General features: G+C 33.1%; 1 protein-coding gene across 3 annotated transcripts in view; it reads left to right on the forward strand.

The window, feature by feature from the left end:
- Positions 1 to 22,508, forward strand: part of CSMD3 (CUB and Sushi multiple domains 3) — a gene marked incomplete at its 5' end in the record, with an annotated part of 1,071,061 nt that overhangs the window by 771,839 nt on the left and 276,714 nt on the right. For all 3 annotated transcript variants that reach the window (XM_079901374.1, XM_079901375.1, XM_079901376.1), the window contains 2 exons: positions 12,415 to 12,606; positions 20,384 to 20,522. In XM_079901374.1, the coding sequence (XP_079757500.1) occupies positions 12,415 to 12,606; positions 20,384 to 20,522 (331 nt within the window). The remainder of the gene's footprint in view (positions 1 to 12,414; positions 12,607 to 20,383; positions 20,523 to 22,508) is intronic.

Below are 22,508 nucleotides of genomic sequence, written 5' to 3' on the forward strand. Positions count from 1 at the left end.
TTATTGAAAACAAAGTTTGGAAATAGGAAGACGTTTAAATGCTATTTTTATGAAAAAGTTAAAACACTGTATAAAATTAAAACTTGAAACTATTATTGTCCTGTAGCATGATTTGACTTGTGAAAAGAGAGTATCTTTTGATGAAGTTCTTATTTTTTAATCAGATTGAATTTATATTTTATACTATAATGGAATAAAATTGAGAAAACATACAATTATACAGCTTACAAGTGAACTATTCCAAAAAAAATCATAATTTAAGACAACTTGGTAAGTTTTATATTATAAAATTTTTTGTCAAAGGTATCTGAAAAGAAGTAAAAATTTACTATCTGTGAAAATACTTAAGCTGAAATATTTACACATTGTTGTATGAAATAAAATCAAATTGAAACTTTCCTCTATTTTAAAGAATTAGTCCTACCAGATACCTCAATACCTATAAAGAAAAACCTTTCTCAATTAAAAATAGTATGGCCTGTAGAGACCTCTGTTAACATGCCAATGATTTAAAATGTATTAAAAATACCTTTAACAATACCAATAAAAATAAGAATATATTGAAAACCACATACTTAAGAAAAAATAGTAAAATGACATTAAATATGCCTAGGAAACCAATTAGAGAATGTACGTTTGTACCACAAATGATCATTTTGCTTATCTTATTTTAATGTTTAATTAACTCATATAAAGATGTTTTTGTGTGCACAGACATGGCATTTTAATTTTTTAGAAATTATTTTTAGTAGTTTTTGCGTAGATACTTATTTTGAAAAGTTCATCAATGTAATATTATCAATCTGGTAAATCAGTACCTATTTTTAATTACATAATTTAAATTACTTTTAGCTTTTTATTTCATGCCCACAATTTTTCACTTTCAATGACAAATGTCACCTGATTTTAATAAACATTTTATTATATTAAAGACATATACACATCTGCTGTCCCTCTTAGACTGTGTTCCTTTGAAGCGCAAGGTTTATCCTATTAATATTTGTTTCACCAGAACTTGGCATTGTACCTGGTATTTAGTACTTAGTAAATGTTAAATGAATCTGATTGAGTAGGAAATTTTTTAATAATGTAAAATTAAAGGCACACTGGTATTATATACTGTCAGTCAAGACTAATGTAAAACAATATTTATATGTTTTTACTCTTTTTTTGCTCATTAATTCTGGTGATCTCCAAATATTAGAATTCAATTCTGAATTAGACTTCTATATAATCCTTTATAATCCTTGGATATAAAATCAGTTTCCTGTCTAGGTACCTTTGACAGTCTTCAACCTAACATGCCTTTTGATTTCAAAGAAATTAGACCAGTGATTTTATTTTCACTTTTGTCCATGTATTAGAGAACAAGAATCAATGATGGTATGGAGGTGTTGGCTCTTATTACAGTTCATCCCCAATATAAAACATACTTGGCTTATAGTGGGTGCACAACAATTACCTGGTGAAATAAATGAGTAAATATGTATTTTAAAAAGGTATTTCTATATAAAGTACTTGGAATATATTATAACACTAGCTTTGTGGTTTCTTTTGCATTGGCAGCTTTGTTTCCATCCAGGGTTGATAGGAGGAAAATCTCTTGTCATGCTGCTATCTACTTTAACCTGACTTGCCATATCATTAGATGTACCCTTAGAAACATAATGAAATTCTAAAGATAACCACGTTACTGAGTAGCTAGCAGAGTGTAGGCCTAATAATGATGTTGAACATTCTTTGTAAAATTGATGGATCTTGTACAAAGCAGGGACTCAGTCAAGGGCAAAATTCTCCAGGGTGAAATCCACCTCTAGGTTACCATCTGCATTTCACATATTTTCCGATTGATTTGATTCTATGGGATTTCCTTCCAGGTTAAATATTCCCATTACCCAGCTTGATTTCCTTATAGGTAGTGAAGTGGAGAATATCGTGTCATTTCTTAGTCAATACAAAAATATAAGGCAATAAAACTGGAAGAGTGTAAGGCCTTGTGAATACCAAATCTGGACTGTGACCTTGCTGAAGTTTCTTGACATATTGAAAAATAATATACAACAACTTCTTAGACAAACTACACAGTGAATAGTAAAATCTAGTGGTCTTTAAAGATTTATCTCAGAGTTTATATTTTCATAGAATTATACAATATAATTGTTAGAATAGAACTTTAGGATTATTTTCTAATACTAAATCAGGCAGGTAAAAAATTATTACTATGTCAATTTTACTGATGAGGCAGTTAAAATTCAGGGAACTAATACAACCTGGTCAATGTCCCTTTCTTACAACAGTACAGATTACAGTACAAGTCTTCTGCTTTTGATTTTATCCAACTGTATAGAATCTAAGGTTTTTCTCTTTTGAAAGTTCTTGAGATAAACAAGTTTATACCAAAGTGTCTACTTTCTGAATGGAAAGGACACACAAGAACTTATGAGTGATTTAAGTGTATTTATTCTTTGTTGCACAGAGCAATGCCATAAGCAAACTGGACTGTTAATTTGCCCAAGGTCACCAAGATGGTAATTCAGACATTATCTCTGAATTATCATCCATAATATAGTTGAAACTTATACATGTGCTAGTTAGGACTGTGAAATATGTATTAGGTGAGGTGCGCATTTCCAATTAAATTATACGCTCAGTTAGATGAAACAAATATAAAATGAGAAGTCAGAAGTATATTTACAGTACTGACGAGTTGTAAAAATGGTGAGAACTCAGTCATTTTCTGTAGTATTTAGTGCTATCAGTATTCTGAAAACAGCCTCAGGTTATCCAGATAGATTAATTAAAGCAAATTAAAATGTAATATAAATGTTGTTACTGCAGTCTTGGAATAAGTGTTTCCCAGTGTCAAACAAATGCTAAATTATAAACAAACCTTAAGCATACATTGAAATGACTAGTTGTAATTTTGTTCATTCATTCATCCATTCATTCATTTCACACACTATTTTAATAAAAAAAATTATTAAGCACGGGCTTCTTATTGCTGAGCAGGCTTCTCTTGTTGCGGAGCACGTGCTCTAGGCTCAAGAGCTTCAGTAGTTGTGGCACATGGGCTGAGTAGTTCTGGCTTTTGGGCTCTAGAGCACAGGCTCAGTAGTTGGGGCGCATGGGCTTAGTTGCTCCGTGGCATGTGGGATCTTCCTGGACCAGGGCTCAAACCGGTGTCTCCTGCACTGGCAGGTGGGTTCTTAACCACTGCGCCACCAGGGCAGTCCCCCACACATATTACTTGAACTTTTTTTTTTTTTCATTGAAGTATAGTTGATTTACAGTGTTGTGCCAGTCTCTGCCGTACAGCAAAGTGACTCCGTTACACACATATAGACATTCTTTTTTTATATATTCTTTTCCATTATAGTCTATCACAGGATATTGAATGTAGCCCCCTATGCTGCACAGTAGGACTTTGTTGTTTATCCTTGATGAACTGTTTTTAACTATTGTGAAAGATTCTCTTCAATGTCTTACATATAAGGGCAATTTATTCCTAGGGTATAGCAATGCTTGATTTGATAAGATCCCATGTTGCTTAACAATAAATGCAGTAACTCTTTCAGTAGATTTAGACTATTGGTGAAGATTAAAAGCATTGTAAAAACAATTCCTAAGAAAAGCTAATGTAAACTTTCTTAACTTGAGCATAAACTCTTTTTTTAATTTATATACACTTATATATAATTAGCATGTTAATAACATCTTGAAAAATTATTTTTACTGTATATGATAAGTAGTTATAAAATGGTATTACTTTTACATATCTATTTTTTTCACACCCTGAGTCATGAGAATTTTTAAGAAAAAACTATTATGGATACAAGTGGTTTTTGGTGGAATAGAAACAGTTCAATTTTAAAGGAGAAGTTTGTCATTACAAATTTATTTCTGACCTATTATAATAACCAGATATAAAAATTCATTTTGTTAGAAGTAAATGCTACCATACAGATTAAAATCACTTGCATAAAAAATAAAGTAAAAATTACAAGATTTTGTATGTTTGCAAATGTTCAGTTTATTTCTTATGTCAGGATTTTACATTCTATGGTGAATTTACTTCTAACAAAAGTATTTGTATCTGGGTATTATATTAAATTAGAAATAAATTTGCAATGAGAAATTTTTACTTTCAAATGGAACAATATTTATTTGATTTTATTGATATCAGTAGCATAGGAAAAAATTTTATACACAGGTGAAATTTAATAATTTTTACATTTTTATTTACAAAAATTTGAAAATTAAAAGATTTTATAATTTTGCAAGTGTTTTGGACATGGTAAGCTGAGGGGCCTATTAGATATACAAGAAGTTAAATAGGCAGTTGAATAGAATGGTCTGAAGCTCAGGAAAGACATTAAGACTGAATGTATAAATTTGGGAAGCATTCAACTAAAAACAGCATTTAAAACCATGGGATAAGGTGAAGTTATCCAAGGAGAAGTTGTAGAAAGATGGGAGCAGAACCATTAAGAACTAATCCCTGAGGTACTACAGCTCTCAGTCATTGGGTTAACAAGGCAGGGATAGCAAAAGATACCAAAAAGAGCAGCAAATAAGCCAGAAAAGAGAACTAGCAGTCTGATGACTGAGAAGCCAAGAAAAAAAGTGCTGTGACAAATGTTGCTAAGATTTTTCTGAAAAAAGAAGGCACTAAGTTATCATTGAATTTGGCAGCCTAGATTTAACAAGGACAGTTTAGTGAATATGTCTGATGAATGGCAGATGAAACTGGAGACAGTTGTATAGATAGCTCCCTCAGGACAGATGTTTAATAGGTTTCCTACTAAAGAAAGGAGGGAAATGAGAAAAATAGCTAGAAGAGAATGGGAATGTAATGAGGATTTTGGTTGTTTATTTAAGATGGAAGTTGTAAGCCACATTTGTATGTTTTTGAGAATGACCCAGTACAAAAGGAAAACCTAGTGATTCAGAAGAGATGAAAAATCTTCAGGAATGAAGTCCTTGAGAAATAGAAAGGTTTTAATACCAGCAGGACAAGAACTAGGGTTAGCCTTACATAGAGCAAGGGCACCTTCTTCACTGCTACGGGAGAGGAAGTAGAGAATATGGATGCAGACACCAGAGATTTGGTGAGGGTGCGCCTATCTTATTGCTTCTACTCTCTTAAAGACCTGTAAGGAAGGAAATCAGAAAAAAAGAGAGGACAGGAAGAACAAGAATGAGAAAAACAATTGGAGGGGAAATGTTCTTGTTACTGTAATTACTTAATACCATTTGACACATGCATGGCTAAATTTGGCATATATCAGGTTAAATTTTATTTTTATTACTTCTAGTAATACCCGCAAAATAACCTTGAGTCTTTCTTTTCTGCTTCCCTTTATGGTGAAATATCAGGAGCAAGAAATTGTTTGTGTGTAATGAAGGGTTATAAACTGTTCTTGCCTTTCTGTTTCAATGTAAGTCTAACTTTTTTGCCCAAGTCTTTTGTTAATAAACAACGGTCAGAGTTCCATTAGTAGGGCATGGCTTTTCATTGTTTTATCTGGTAATGGGATAGGTTTGTGCTGAGACAGTATACCCTAATGGCTAAGAGCCCTGCTGTTTCTTGATTCAAATTCCAACTCTACTAAGAGCAAACATTTAATATCATGGAGACTTATTTTACCCATTTAAAATAGGGATAATAATACTTCATAACGATTTGTGTTTTAGCCTAAGAGTATAAACTTAGCTTCTAGTTAAGTGTTTTGCACAATGTATGCTCTCAATACAGACAATAATAGTAATCATCATTATTTTATTGGTATCTATTCTGATTGCCCTCCACCTTGAACAACTACATCTCGTTCTTAGATACACAGATTTATTTCAGTTTGACAAAATATACACCAATGGAATCCTGTGAATAAGACTGTATTGTTAATATCTGTGAAATTTTTTTTAAGTAAGAAATTAATACATTTAAAGCTAAGTGTTACAAACATCTAGGTTTTTGGACTATTCCAATCAGAATGATAGGCAGGTAGGTAGCTGCTCTTCTGATTTTAAAATGACAATAAAGATTAATAACATATTTTAGAAATTTCAATTGAAGTCATTATTTCACTTGAGCTTTATACTATAGTTCACACTTTCAGCACTTTTTTTTTGCAAACACTCTATCACTTTTATTTAAGAAATGTCCCTCGGTAATGGTCTCATGTCTGCACAGGACACTTCATCCACTTTACGTAACTATGTGATGTTGGTCAGGCTTCTTATCTTTTTTTAGCCTCAATCTTCTCATTGGGAAAATATAGATACTAATAGTACCCAGACTTCTTGTGAATCAAATGAGATATAGATCATAGTACAAGTGTTTGAAAGACAGTAAGTGTCCAATAAATATTACATAATGACAATATTAACTAGTCACATACTCTTCTATTTATATACCTTTTCCCTGTGACTATTATCATTTTACTGAATAATCAGCTGTGAAACAGACTAACCAGCTGATAATTCCTATTCTAGACTAACCAAAATGTAAATGGCCATTTCTTTTTTTGGGGGGGGACAAGGAAGGGAAGTCATCTTTCATAGTCAATTTCATTAGGTATTGAAAACTAAATCCAAGATATATTTGGATAGGATAGCATATAAGCCTATTATATACACTTTCTAGAATGTTCCTTTCATGATATTGCAGGTGAGATAACAAGTTTGTTAAGACCCTTTATCTTTGTTGGAATTTATGCTTACTTTACATATCTGTGTTAAGAAAAATCAGGAATAAATGACAAACTTAAACCTAATAGAACAAATACAGATATTCATTTCATCAATTAAATTTGAAGTAATTTGGACTTAAAAAACTGAGATAATAGGGCTTCCCTGGTGGCGCAGTGGTTGAGAGTCCGCCTGCCGATGCAGGGGACGTGGGTTCGTGCCCCGGTCCGGGAAGATCCCACATGCCGTGGAGTGGCTGGGGCCGTGAGCCATGGCCGCTGAGCCTGTGCATCCGGAGCCTGTGCTCCAAAACGGGAGAGGCCACAACAGTGACAGGCCTGCATACCGCAAAAAACAAAAACAAAAAACTGAGATAATAAATAGAACTTACCTATCTTAATACACTGGTGGCAGGTATATTATTTTCTAATATATACTTTTTAAATTTTTATATCTTTAAAATAGTTGATAAATTAAAATACTTAATTGCAAAAAAGTCCTCATTCTATAGAAACACCCTGTATATTATTCCACAGTAGAAGAGAATAGAGAGGAACAAACATCTACTTAAATATATATATATATATATATATATAACAACAGTAATAAAATGCAAATAAGAATTATATATCTTGAGAATTGTATGTTCCACAAAATTAAACAACAAATGTCAAATAAAAATTCTTAATCTATTTTTACATATGTGACTAATACTTATTGAGTTCTAATATAATTGTTTTTAAATCATGCTAATTTTGTGAGATTATTTCAGTCCTAATTTCCAAGGAGACACAGAATGACTTTTTAAATGTTTAGTTATTTTCTTCAATGGCTATAGTTTCTATTTAATACAGAAAAGAAGAATGACTGATGCCAAAATTAATGTAATTTTGTCTACCCAAAAACACAGTGTATAACCAGTATAGAGATTAAACTTTGAATAAGTAAAGAAAATAAGACAATAGCATCACAGCAAGTAATTCTTTCTGTGTGTATTTAACTAATTGCTTTCAGAACTCAAGTAATTGCAAGAAAAAATTTATTTGGTCTTTCACTAAACCCCATCATTCTCTATTGTGTTTTAAAATCTTACTTGTAATTTATTTATTAGTTGAGAGAAAAAGGCAGAGTACAATTTTGCCACCTCTCTTCCTTCAAGTCAACCAGTCCAAAGGCAAATGAATATTTTTACATATTATATATTAGCTATCATATTGAAGCCTTTATATTTTAGCTACTAGGTTCCACTTTAAATCTTTAAGCACAGTGACTCTGACAATAAGGCCAAAACATCTTTTTTCCCTCAAACTCTGGTAAGACATGGTTATACCAGCTGCTTTCATTTCAGTGTTTTTGTAACATTGTTTTATGTACGTTTTTACTTTGAGAATGTTCATATTAAGCTTCAAGCTTTTTGCAGAGTCCAGCACATAGGAAGCCTCTACAACAATAACAAAAACAACAACAAAAGAATATTTTTCATAATCTGTATATCATTCTACTTTTCAGCTTGAAAGCTGTAGCACATTTTACCTTTATATCACTCCTTTCCGATTAAAACATCCCAAGTGTAAATCTTATATGTAGGACATCCAGCTCCACTTTTGTATTGTAAAACCAATTCATAGATCAGTTTTAGTGTTGGTGGAAACCATTCCAGAGCAATTCAAGAAAAGCTTAATGACTGAGTTTATCACAAAAGCATTTACAAAAAAAAAAGTCTATCAATATTGAAAGATTATAATTGCCAGACCCTGTAATGCCTGATGGATGTTCTGATAAGGAACACTGATAGGTATTACAGAACAAATCCAATTGGAAATTGGAACCAAGTCCCTACCCCACTTCCCTCAATATTCTCCAATATGAGTCTGATTGTTATTCTATTAACAACTAAAAATAACTCTCTCAAAAATAACTCAAATGAAAGAAGATTGAATATTTTTAAAATGGACACATTTATGTGCACTGTAGCTTTTCTATTTATGGGTATAATCTGTATTTTTTATCATTTCTTAATGGGGTTTATTATATTTAACTGAGAAAGAAAATGTATCTCTAGGACAGTTAACAGGTAGAAGAGGACAGTCTAGTGTAACATTTAAGGGTTTGGCTTCTGAAATCATACTGACTGGGGTTCAAACCTTGGTTCTCTATTCTTTAGTTTTTGTAATATTGAACAGGTTACTTAATCTTCCTAAACTTTAGTTTTCTCACCTCTAAAATAAAAACAATAATGGCACTTGACCCATTGGTTTGCTAGGAGAATTAAAGGAATTATACATGTAACGTCTTCATCCTTGGCCATTGCTCAGAAGCACTAGTTTGTCAGTAAAATGAAGCAAAACTGTTAGGATTTCTGATGATGTGTATAATTATACATAGATTTAATTTAAGTGGTCGGTAAAATAACATTTGCAGTCTACATCTTGTAACCCTTTTTAAAAAGTAACCCTTTAGAAATTAACCCTTTTAAAAGTAACCTTTTAAAGTCATGTACCACAATGTTCATTGCAGTTGTATTTACAATAGCCAGGACGTGGAAGCAACCTAAGTGTCCATCGACAGATGAATGGATAAAGAAGATGTGGCACATATATGCAATGGAATATTACTCATCCATAAAAAGAAATGAAATTGGGTTATTTGTAGTGAGGTGGATGGACCTAGAGTCTGTCATACAGTGAAGTGAGTCAGAAAGAGAAAAATAAATACCATATGTTAACACATATATATGGAATCCAAAAAAAAAAAAAAGGTTCTGAAGAACCTAGGGGCAGGACAGGAATAAAGATGCAGACGTAGAGAATGGATTTGAGGACATGGGGAGGGGGAAGGGGAAGCTGGGACTAAGTGAGAGAGTAGGAGGGGCATATACACACTACCAAATGTAAAAAAGATAGCTAGTGGGAAGCAGCCACATAGCACAGGGAGATCAGCTCAGTGCTTTGTGACCACCTAGGGGGGTGGGATAGGGAGGGTGGGAGGGAGATGCAAGAGGGAGGAGATATGGGGAGATATGTATACATATAGCTGGTTCACTTTGTTATAAAGCAGAAACTAACACACCATTGGAAAGCAATTATACTCCAATAAAGATGTTAAAAAACTTAAAATAAAAATATCCTTATTTTACCCTTTCTGAAAAGATATATAAAACAATTTGCAGTCTGTTCAGTTTTGTGTGTATATATATATGTGATTATATATATATATATATATATATAATCACATATAATATATAATTGATTATATATAATCAACAACTTTTTTGTTGTTGCTGCTTTTATGCAGTCTCAGACTTAACATACCACCAACATTAGTTTTTTTTTTTTCAGTTTTTTAATTGATATGGTCCTCTTGATTCCCAAACGACTTTGAGAGTCAGAACATTACAATATTTGTGTGTAGATTCTCTGCTTTCATTGCTATGTATGAGTATTAGGGAGATGAGCTATCAATACAAAAAGTACACCTGGCAGATTGTAACAAATTGTTTGGTATATTGGTGAATCTATCTATCTATCTGTATCTACCTACCTACCTTTGTACCTGTTTACTTACCTACTAGGGATGTATACAACAGAATCTGTTTGTAGGTGCCACCGCTATGCAGTTTGAACAATTTGAAGTCTGTTCAGTTTTATGTCTGCCTATTTCTTCTTTGTATTCCTAGCACCTAGCACAGTGTCTGGAATATATTAAGTTAGTAAATGAATGAATGAGTGAATACCAGTTATGTGTCTGTAATCTAGCCATTTGTGTAGTTACTTTAATATGCAGTTTAAAAAATAATTTGTACAAGGGCTGAATCCTACGTTTATGAATATAATTTAATAAGTAGCTTAAATGAAAAATTTAATAGCTTTTTTGCCTTGATACTTAATTATCATACGCCTTAGGGTAAATCTGCTTTGTGGTAATTCAAAGTAATATCTTGTTCCATTAACCTGAATAATTGTAGTTAATTATACTATTATATGTGCCCTATACTGTATATAGAAGAACAGTTGCTTTCCTGTGGTCCCATACTCTTCTCTAATGATTTTTTAAACTTTTTGAAATTTTTAAATAATTTTAGATTTATATGCAATTGTAAGAAATAATAGAGATCCTGTATACCCTTTACCCAATTTCCTCCAATGATGATTTCTTGGATAACTATAGCACAATATCACAAGCAGAAAATTGACATTGATAACAATCCTTGAACCTTATTCAGATTTCATTAGTTTTATATATGCTCATTTTTGTGTGTATGTTTATTTTGTATATAGTTTTATGTAGATTTGATCACCACCACCAGAGGTAAACCACGGTACAGTTCCATCACAAAGATCCTTCTACTTACTGTTTTATAGTCCTGGTCATCTCCTTCCATCCCCTCCCCCTACAATTCTTGGTAACCAGTAATCTGCTTTCCAACTTCATAATTTTGTCAATTCAAGAGTGTTACATAAATAGAGGCAAACAGTATAAAACATTTTGCTATTGCATTTTTTTTACTCATCATAATTGCCTTCAGATCCATTCAAGCTGTCTTGTATATCATCATTCCTTTTTTATTACTGACCAGTATACCATGGTATGAATTTAGTTTAATGATCCACCTGTTGAAGGTGGTTTGTTCCTAGTTTTTAGTTATTACAAATAAAACTCCTGTGAACATCCACGTTCAGGTTTTTATTTCTCTGTAATAAATGGGCAAGAGTACAATCACTGGGTTATGGTAAGCACATTTATTTTTGCAAGAAAGTGCCATCTTCTTTCCAGAGTGGCTGTACCATTTTACATTTCTACCAGCAATGGGTAAGCAATTCAGTTTTTTGCAGAATCTTGCCAGCATTTGGTGTTACTATATTTTTTATTTTAGCTGATCTGATAGGTATGTAGTAATATCTCATTGTGGTTTTAAATTTCATTTCCTTAATGGCTAATAATATTGAACACTTTTTGATGTGCCATCTGGTATCCTCTTTATTGAAATGTTTTTTGCCCATTTTCTAGTTGGATTTTTTTCTTTCTTTTTTTTTCACAGTTGAGTTTTAAGAATTCTTTATATATTCCAGATACAAGCCCTTTGTGGAATATAGCCCATGCAAATATGTTCCTCCAGTCTGCAGCTGTCTTTTCATCCTCTTCACAGTGTCTTTCACGTAGTATCAAAAAACAGATTTTGAGTAAATTTATTATTTAGCTACTAAAATGCCATGTCCCTGCTTGAAGCAAGTTAACACATAAATTATTTACCAAAAACAATTAAAAAGTATTTATTGTGCAGGTATTTAAAAATTAGCCCAAGCATTTTTTAATTGAGGTACAGTTGATTTACAATATTATATTAATTCCTGGTGTACAGCATAGTGATTCATAGATAGTTTTTACAGATTATATACTCCATTAAAAAAGCAACAAGGAGATATTGTATAGCACAGGGAATTATGGCCCAAGCATTACGCACAGGCTCAGCGGCCATGGCTCACAGGCCCCGCCGCTCCGCGGCATGTGGGATCTTCCCGGACCGGGGCACGAACCCGCGTCCCCTGCATTGGCAGGCGGATTCCCAACCACTGCGCCACCAGGAAAGCCCAACCCCAAGCATTTTTTAAGTTAATTTTCTAAAAGCACATAGATATGTGGAAGCTTCTCAAATATAAGATCTGGAACTTTGAAGGTGATTTTGGATAGCATCAAAACTAAAGGTTTGTTTCTGTCTTTTCATAGGTTCTGTTGCCACTGCATGTCGTGACCCAGGGGTTCCCATGAATGGGACTCGAAATGGGGATGGACGAGAACCTGGGGACACTGTTGTTTTTCAATGTGACCCAGGATATGATCTTCAAGGAGAGGAAAGAATAACCTGCATTCAGGTAGAAAATCGATACTTCTGGCAGCCCAGCCCACCAGTTTGTATAGGTATGAATTTAGAATAATTAAAATTTTATACAGGTGTAAAACAATGGTTAAAAACTGGTTTCAGTGTTTTAATTAAGAACAGTATTCTGGAATAGGTTATATGGGAGTATAAGATTTCAGAGGTCTATGACCCTCCAAAAATGCACAAAATTATAAATTATTGTTATTTTTCCCCTGAGGAGAGGGTCTATAAACAATAAAGAATCAAAGTTCTTCAAATGTATGGACACCAAGGGGGAAAAGTGGCAGGGTGGATGGTGGTGGGTTGAATTGGGAGATTGGGATTGACATATATACACTAATATGTATAAAATAGATAACTAATAAGAACCTGCTGTATAAAAAAATAAATAAAATTCCAAAGAAAAAATAGAATCAAAGTTCTTGAAAAATCTTCATCTTCCCTTTCTACTATACAAATGTAGTTATTCACTACTTTTAAAATTTAAAGAGTGGATTCAGACTCTATTTAAAATGGGCCAGGTTGATCTTGCCTCAATAATGGTTATTCCTTCTAAGAAAGAAAATTTTATCAGAACTTATGTTTGAGTTTCAAAGCTTTGACTTTCCCTTCAATCCATGTATTCCAAATGAATTATCAGTTTTTATTTTGATGATCTAAGGATTTGCAACCACTTGGTTCATACTTCCAACTCTCTGCCTTTTGAATCCATGGTCTATTCTTGAATCTCCAAGTTTAACTCTAGAAATTAAGATACATATTATTTCCCTACTGGGTCTGAGAAAAAGTTAGAGGGATATACCACCTTTGGAGTAAAAATAGTGAGAAAACTTGCTATATAATCTTAAAAAAAAATCTCGTTATTAAGGTTCTTAAATTCAGCTAGTTTAATCTCAAAACTTGAGCTCAAGTGTTTTAAAATTGGCATCATCTAGAATGTATAATACAGTTTGCCCAAAGTACGTTATATGTACTCAAAATTTTATTTATCATATTCTTTCCCTTACTACACTGCAAGCACCTTGGGAGAAGATTCCATATCTTGTTCAGTGTATTTCTTATAGCATGCAAATTTAGCACTTTTAGGAGAGAAAACCTTATTTTTGTTCACTTTATATCTAACTCATAAATACATTTTCAATAATCATTTCCCCACTGGGGAAATCACATGATAATAGGAAAAGAGTGTTTAGTACCTCAGTCAGAAGTGAACAAATCAAGCACTCAGTTATTCAGATTTACTTTACCCCATTTTATGCTTCTTATGCAAGAGCTGCAAACTCAAATTCATTAGTGTGTCCTATGTGTTGACCTAGGCATTGAGGATTTAGCAGTACAATAAATCCTTTTGTGAACTTCTCTAGTAAAGTGAAAACTAAAAAATCTGAATTCATATCACATTTTTTGTATTTTATTCATTGGAATTTAAAAAACAAAATACACAGAACAAAACACATCTAAAGGCTCAAACCAGGCAGGGAGTAGACAGATAGTTGTAGACTTCTGTAGAAAATGGAGCAGATGATAAGGAAAAGGCTTATTAAAGGGACATAAAAAAAGCACAAAATAAGGGCATACATTGAGCCAGTTCAGATTTAGCCATATTTTCCTTTGCAGTTTATTTCCGTTTATACCTATGTTGCTCTCTATGTACCACTGCAAGATTCCAAATCATCAAACATTGATTAATTTACATTTACTATAAATACACTCATAAAAGCAGAGGAAAAAATACGGAGAAAAAATATTTTCAAAGGAAAAGGGACTGAAACAATGAAGTTTTCATTTGTTTACTGGACAGTTAACCTAAAAAAAATGCCAATTAAACTAAAATGCCACGTTCAAATTAATTGGAATTTGAGTATCTTGTAAAGGGAATCTTTGTGTAAAGAGGAAATGACAGAATTCCACAGACTTACTGTGGAACTTATTGTTTTATTGTGATTCTTAGACCTATTAAACGGGTGTTATTTATTAGAATTACTAGAAAGGCTATATTATGTCAAATGTTGTCATGTAGAGAATTCTGAAACATTTAACAGCTTTACACTGAAATGCTAGAAAACACGAAAATCCAAAAGGTTAAAAGAGTAAAGAATTTTGAGATAGGCTGTTATAAAATTCCATTTGTAGACAAGACTTTAGCCAGCAAGTCATAATTCTAGAAAATAAAAGTTAAACACCAAATTTTACTTTAATTAAGCAGATTGTGGGAATTTTTTGTAAGGACAGTGGTGTTGTATATAACTTTTTGGTAGGAAAAGATTGCTTAAGGAGAGGGTATGCATTAGAGTTTCTCTGAGGAAGATAGTAACCTTAAAAAAAAAAAAAGTCTGAAAAATTGCTATGCTGCAGAAAACTTGACCTCTGAAACTTATAAGAAAGAACTCCATGATTGGAAATACTATGCCAAAGATTAAACCCTGAACTTTTTAGAAACTTCATAAGTTTATGTCTCAGACCCTGGAGCATAAAGCATTTTGCTTGCATGTAGAAGTAGTCAACCTTATAGCAAACACCAAGCAGAAGGACAGTCATTTTTAAGAGAGTTAATAGAATTCATTCTAACAGAATTGACAGTGTGAAGATTACTTTGACATTGCCAGAGGGAAAGTAACAGCACTCAATATGAAGGTAAATAACAAAGACATTAGTATGGGTGGGCTGCTAAGACAGTAGACACAAAACTGAATAGGGGAGAAAAATTAAGATTGTAAAATCATTATCAATAGTTGCCTGTATAACTGTCTCATAAGAAATTACACGCAGAACAAATCATTAATGTGTCAGAACTCTATGGAACCTAACTGAAAATTTAATTCATAAATATATTTGATTTAAAGAGAATCTTATTTTGGATGCTTTATGATTAGATGCATAAAAGTAAAAGATGTATTTTCCAAATGGGATTTAAGGTTTAATATATTAAATGCAAAGAGAGTTTTCTTTACTACTGAGTTGTTTGGGATATACAAATGTTAGATAATATGTCTCAGCTTGTCTCAATGGCTTTTATAGATTTTCAAAATCTACTACAGTTATGAAATTTATCTGGAAAACCTCAATAAATAATTTTAATAATAGAATCAAAAGAATTTTAAAGGATCTTATGCTCCAATAATAGTATAATCACAAAATATATCCAGTAAGATACTTAAAAAATATGTGTAATGGATTTTCCTATATCTTATATGATAAAGGATATACACATATAAACGTATATGTGGATGTGTTCATGTGTATAAAATTGCTAACAATAAAAAAGACCAAAGTTTCCTGTGAAAAATAAGGAGAACTGAAACAAACAAATAAAATTACCCCCATGATCCCCCAAAGTACAAATGATACCACTTCCTTAGAATGTGAAAAAAAACACAAAAAGCATTCCTGCCTTTTGTGCATATATACATATATATATACACATATGTAACTGCATTTGCTATTACACATATTTTTCTAACATATTTCAAATTCACGTATGATTTTTAAAGTTCCAAAGATAAAATGTGTCATTATTTTAATCAAAACATATAGCTTTTATCAAAACAAATTATTATTTTTATCAAAATAAATTAGATTGCCATTCAGACTTATTCATCTTTAATCTTCACAATCAATACAAGGAGTCAATAGCAATTCAACAAACATTTATGGAATGTGTAGTATATGCCAAATCTCACATAGAAAATAACATATAAAACACAGTCTTTAGCTTGCAGATTAGTGATGAATACAGATACCTGAAAGGAATATTTAAATAAAATATGGTAAGGGAAATGATGGAGATAGGCACAGGTTGCTATGCATACTAGAGTGTGTTGGAGAGAGCTGAAGCAGAGTCCAGGCTGAGAATTTCTAGGAAAACTCCCTGGAGGCAGTGATGAATCTTGAGACCTAAGTAAAAGTTATATAGAGGTAGAAGGGAAGACATGTCAGGAAAAACAAATAGGATGCATAAAGGCATGTAAATACAAGGAACAAGCAAATGATAGTTTTGAGTGTAAATTATGTGTCTAGATTGGTGGTTGATGCAATTGGAAAGGTTGCAGGAGTCAAGACATGAAAGCTATACTGGAGTCGGGACATTATCTTTTAGGCAATGTGTAATAACTGCAGAATTTTATGCATGGACATAGTATGATTAGATGTTTTCACTGGGAAGATGAAATGGAGGAAACGAGATTATACTAGAGGCATGGGAAACAAAAAATATTGCAATAATTCTGGAGGCATGTAAGAGTCAGATCTAGAAATGTGGTATTAGAAAAGGAAAGAAGAGATAGATTGAAAAATATCTATGAGGAACTGAGGTAGGGTCTTGGTAGTGCTTCTTGATAGACTGGAGTCAAGGGTGCAATAAAGAAAAGGGAAGAATCTTAGGCCTCTAGCTTGGGAATATATGTGGTTGGATGATAGTGCTAACCAAACAACCTAGGAATACAGGAGAAATTGGAGTTGAGGTTTGGATATGTTGGATATTCTGTGCTTGATGTACCCACAGTGATCAGGTAGAGATAGCCAGTAAGCACTTGAGCATATGGTTTAGAATTAAGCAGAGAAATCTGTTGGAGATGATAGGAAAAAGGGGTTATCAGTATGTAAGTGGAAGATAAACTCACAATTCGGACATGAGCAACAAGGAAAAATGTAATAGCGTGAAAATTAGAGACGATTAGGTAAGGAATTCAGGAGAATACCAAAATTATAAGATGAAGTGAAAGAAGTGCTTGCCAATAAAACTGAGATCTGTACAAAGACATCAGAAGAAAATTAGAAGTGGAGTTCCAAAAACGAGGAGAGTGAATTTACGGTGAAAGTCAACAGATAAGGATGACTGCAGATATGAAGAGAAAGATAAAGGCAAAAATACCCTCCTATATTAGTCAATACAAAAGTCATTTGAGGATGAGCTAGGGAGTGTTATGTGTGGGAGGCTCGGAGGCTAAGGGAAATAGCAATGGGTGGAGAGAGCAGGAGAGGTGGGAAGGACCACATAAAGACATCTAGAGTCCCTAAGCAACAAAAAGGTTGTTGTCTCTCTAAATATAATTTCAAATAAAAAAAAAAATTCTAAGCCTGAGATAAGTTTTTTCAGGATGAATACTTTGGTACTTTTCTTCAAGATATAACTTAAGAAACTATTTTTTCCCAGTGACCTGCTTTGCTAATCATGTTAGTCTGCCTACAGGTACATATAGTACATAGGTGATGAAAGAGAGAATGAGATTAGACTTCCTTTTCAAAAGGTGTAGTTGTAAAATAAAAAACAAATTCAAAATAGTGAGGAGAGACTTTTATTAACAAGGAATTATTGTACAATTTTACTTTTGTAGTGTATGGAAATATCAAATCACTATGTTATACACCGAAAACTAGCAGTGTTGTAGGTCAATTATAATTCAAAAACAAACGAACTCATAGAAAAAGAGATCATATTTTTGGTTACCAGAGTCAGGGGGTCGGGGAGAGCTAATTGGATGAAATTGGTTCAAAAGCACAAACTTCCTGTTTCAAGATTGATAAGTACTGCAAGTGTAACATACACCATGATATGTAAGGCTGCTGTATGTTATCTATGAAAGTTGTTAAGAGAGCAAATCTTAAGAGTTCTCATCACAAGGAATTTTTTAAATTTTTTCTTTAATTTTGTAACTATATGATAAGACAGATGTTCACCAAACTCATGATGGTGATCATTTAAAAACTAAAAAGGATTTTTATAGTGTGTGGGTAGTGGTACTACTATGATAGGAAGAGCAATGTGATGGTGAGATCTTCCAGCACCTGAAGAATTCGGAAAAGGGGATTTTTCTTTTATAGAGAGGAGTACACAAGGCTGGAAAGAACCAGGTGTGGGGAAGTGAAATGAAAGAGTGGCCCAGAATGCTGTACTCTGAGTCCAGCCTATCCTCAGGAGGGGTTGTGTGCTCACTCAAGGCTGAGGGAGAGCCAGAGTTCAAGGACCTAGAGAAAGGAGAGAAGCTTGACCAAAGTTTGGTTACAAGCAGTTTATTGTGATTGATCAGTGAGGTCAAGCAATTCAACTAATCATTTGAGTCAAAGAATGGGAATTTGCAGGGTCCATGTCTGGTCTTGTCATAGGAAAATGAGGGGGCTTATTTAAAGGATTTTATCAAAGACCTGATAAGTGAATCTTATCTGAGTCAGATGGTAAAGGGTGGTTTTTCACAGTGAACCCATATAACCAAACACAAAAGGGTGAGGGGATTTCTTAACCATCAGGTAAAATTCAACATTTTCAGTTGAAGAAAAGGTGAAAGGAAATAGGCTAGAGGAGACTTTGTTTTATTTTTAGGATGAAAGAGACTTGAACACCTGTGGACAAAGGGGAAGAAACCAGAGAGAATAAAGGAGACAAATGAACACAGGTTCTGGAGAAGGAAGAGAGATTGTGTGATTGAGTCGAGGGTGTTATCCTGATTAATAGGAGGGACTCGTTAAATATTCAGGAAGCGTTGAAGTTTGAATAGGGAGAACTAAAGTTGAGGTAGTTTGTTTAATCATTTGATACACCACAAAAACCATACAGGTGATAGGTAAGTCGTGATAAATAAATTAAGGCTCAGCAAATAAATATTCTCAGTAGAGTAGGTCATCTACTGTGACTGAGGCACTGAGACAAAGGTAGCAGAGGGTCATGGGGAAATGTATCAATAATAGCAGACATCCATTATTTAAGATGGTAAAAATTACCAAATTCTAATGATGATATTGCATATCTAGGCTCAGGCAAAGAACAAATATCTGAAATGTTACCAGAACCAAAATTCTCCTCCTTCCAAAACCAGTTTTATGCTGTCAAGAGAATCCCGTATGCCTTACAACTGAATGGTAAAATTGATCTGAGGAAAACTATAATTTTAAAACTCAGATAACAATGATGATGTGGTGATTATGTGTAGGAGATGTCATTACATCATGAGAATCCCAATCTCGGTCTCAATCTCTCTCTTTCTCGGTGCGCATACCTATATTTACATCCCTACTCTCACACTCCACCACCAGGACCCTCCATATCTTAATTTATCTATTTTTCTGCAGCTGCCAACTTTGTGTAATATATTACTTCCTGATCAATCTGTGTTTAACAGACTCCGACAATAATCCCGTGAAGAATCTAATCTCTGAATTTCTCTGACAATTTTTTGAGACTCTCCTTTGAAGTGTTACAGAAACCTTTGTTTGGGCCACAATAATAACAACTGTCTATTTTCATCAACAAGTCAGGCAACTAGAATTTAAGAATATCCTAACACTCAGTATAGGAGTAAAGTGCTATTGGTTCTCAGATAGTTATCCATTTTCACTCATTAACCATTATCAAAGCCTCTTCCTCTGTAAATAAAGGTAGCAGGGAAGATTTGAAAATGAGCTAAATATCTCATATTCTATTATTCCACTTATTATTAGAGATTTTGTTTTGCTTTGTTTTGTTTCTATCTTTTTTGCAGTAACCTTCAGATTTTTTCCTAGTAACCAGGGTGAAACCATTTTTACTCCTCTTCTTAATGCTTTTCTTTTACATGAAACAAAATAGTAATAGAAAGGGAAAGAAATATAACTTTTTCTTATTGTTTGAAGCCAGTAAAGGAGCTAAAGTCAATGTATGTATGTATGTATTTAGTATTTTAATTGTCTTTCTTGAAAGATAATGCAGTATTTAAGCATCCAGTACTGTAAAAAATCATCTGTACAAAACCTAAACTTTTTAAAATAAGTGTTTTTACAAATACTGATATATAATACATTTTATTAATCACTTAAGGGGTTTTGTTTGTTTGTTTTAAATTAAAGCACCCTGTGGAGGCAATTTAACAGGATCTTCAGGCTTTATTCTTTCACCAAACTTCCCTCACCCATATCCCCACAGCAGGGACTGTGACTGGACTCTCACCGTGAACACAGACTATGTTATCTCCTTGGCATTTATCAGGTGAGTTCCCATACATTTCCACATTTTAAAAATCTTTTTGCTCATTTGCTTTAGCATTTCACTAGGCAAATTTATTTCTCTGCATGACATTTTTTAGGTTTTTTGTTGTTGTTGTTGTTTTTTACCGATTTCAATGCTAATATTTTGCAATAAACAGTTTACAAATCCCTGTATAGTAGCACAGATGCCAATGTAGTTCTGAAGGCTACAGAACTACAGATGAGTGAGCATCTTTCACCAGTTTCCAATATAGAGGAGATGTGTTAAAGGTTGAGTAGTTTATTGACTGTCACGAAATGCTATCTCTTTATAACATTTCCTCCCTCCCTGAACTTACCATCACTGTTTCAAAAAGTTCTGTTTGTCCTAAACTTAAAGATTAAAAGGTCAGTATTTCAAGGAATTTTTTCTCCCATATGTGTACCACCGAAAACTTTTTTGAAGTATCTAAATACCCATAGGTGCAGCACCACCACTGGACTTGGGAAGATACATATTCTACCTACTGTCCTTGCTGGTGGTCTCATTAAGTCAAGCTGACAAGAATTTGATGGATATTTTCCTATACTCTCTCAGCAGAACTTGCCTCCTGATAGAACTTAACATGAGGTGTTCCAAAATTTACATTTGTTATTTAGCAGTATCAGCTGCAGGGTTAGCTTAGTACTGAAGCAGTAGAGGATGCAGTTTCCCGTGTGGCAAAGAAACCACTGAGTTTGAGCCCCAGCTCTGCCGCTATCATTTGTGTTACCTTGGGTAAGTTATTTATATGAATGAGCCTCTGTTTCCTCACATGGAGCTAACAGCTGTTTCACAGAACCTGACCTAACTCTTTTCCTTAAGATTTCAATGGGAATGTTAGGTACCAGCAACTTAAAGCGTTTCTAACTAGAAATGTTCCTAATCTTCAATGTCCAAGACTGATGTCTGTTGGCTCTATTAACACAGCCCCTTCTTCTGCTAGCATGTCAAAGGTGCTTGTTATTTATGTAAAATATTAAGCTGAAAAATCTTTCTAATATGTTGAAGCCAGGTTTAAAAAAAAGAAATTAAAAAAAGGGTAATTCAAACTCATGAAAAATTTAAAAAGTAAAAATATATGGAATTATTTCTATAATTTGTAGTGATACATTGATAATTGGTAATAACAAAGCAACAATGATGACAATGTTAGTTATATGCCAGGACTCAGTTATAAGACAGTTTCCTGAAGTAAGTACTACTTTTCCCATTTTTACAGTAGAGGAAATGACAGTACCAACATTAGAAATGTCAGGGTGTATGATACAGGACTTAGTTTACTTAAAAAATTTATTGTAGTTAATAACTGAGTGGTAGAAGGCTGTATTACATGAAGTGCATGACCAAAAGTTGATTTCCAGCTGTGTCATTTATTATGTGATCTTAGGGAGACCACTGACGTTTTAGGGCCTCATTGGGAAAATGGAAATGATAATCTCTTCCTTATACCAGAGGATTATTGACAAGACCAAGTTAATATTTATGAAAGTGCTTTGTAAAATAGAACATACTATTGGAATGTACTATCTTTCCAGTTTTTAAGGAAAAATAATTATTATAGGTAACATTCTAAAGATTCCTAGAAAAAGATTGTTTTTTGTTTTATTCTCATTTCCAGAGAAGTTATAAATCAATATTTTGAATTATTTATTTAAACCCAAACTAGAAATTTAAAACAAAAAATACTGAAATTACTATTGTTAAATAGGCTTTTGGCCTTCCAAAGATAGTACATTTAGACTATACTTACTATATCCTTTACAAAGAACTTGTTTCTAGTGATTCTTCCAATAGTGAGATAGGTAAGGAAATTGTAATTCTCATCGAACCTTAACGATAAAAGACATGACTTTCAGAAAGTTGTGTTTTACCCCAGAACAAGGGTAGTAAGTAATGAAATAAGACCTTAACCACTGACTTCTGCTACATTATCAAAATTCAGGCCTCATACTCTCTGAAAGGTTT

This window comes from Stenella coeruleoalba (assembly GCF_951394435.1).
Source record: "Stenella coeruleoalba genome assembly, chromosome: 17".
In the NCBI taxonomy this organism is placed as follows: Eukaryota; Metazoa; Chordata; class Mammalia; order Artiodactyla; family Delphinidae; genus Stenella; species Stenella coeruleoalba.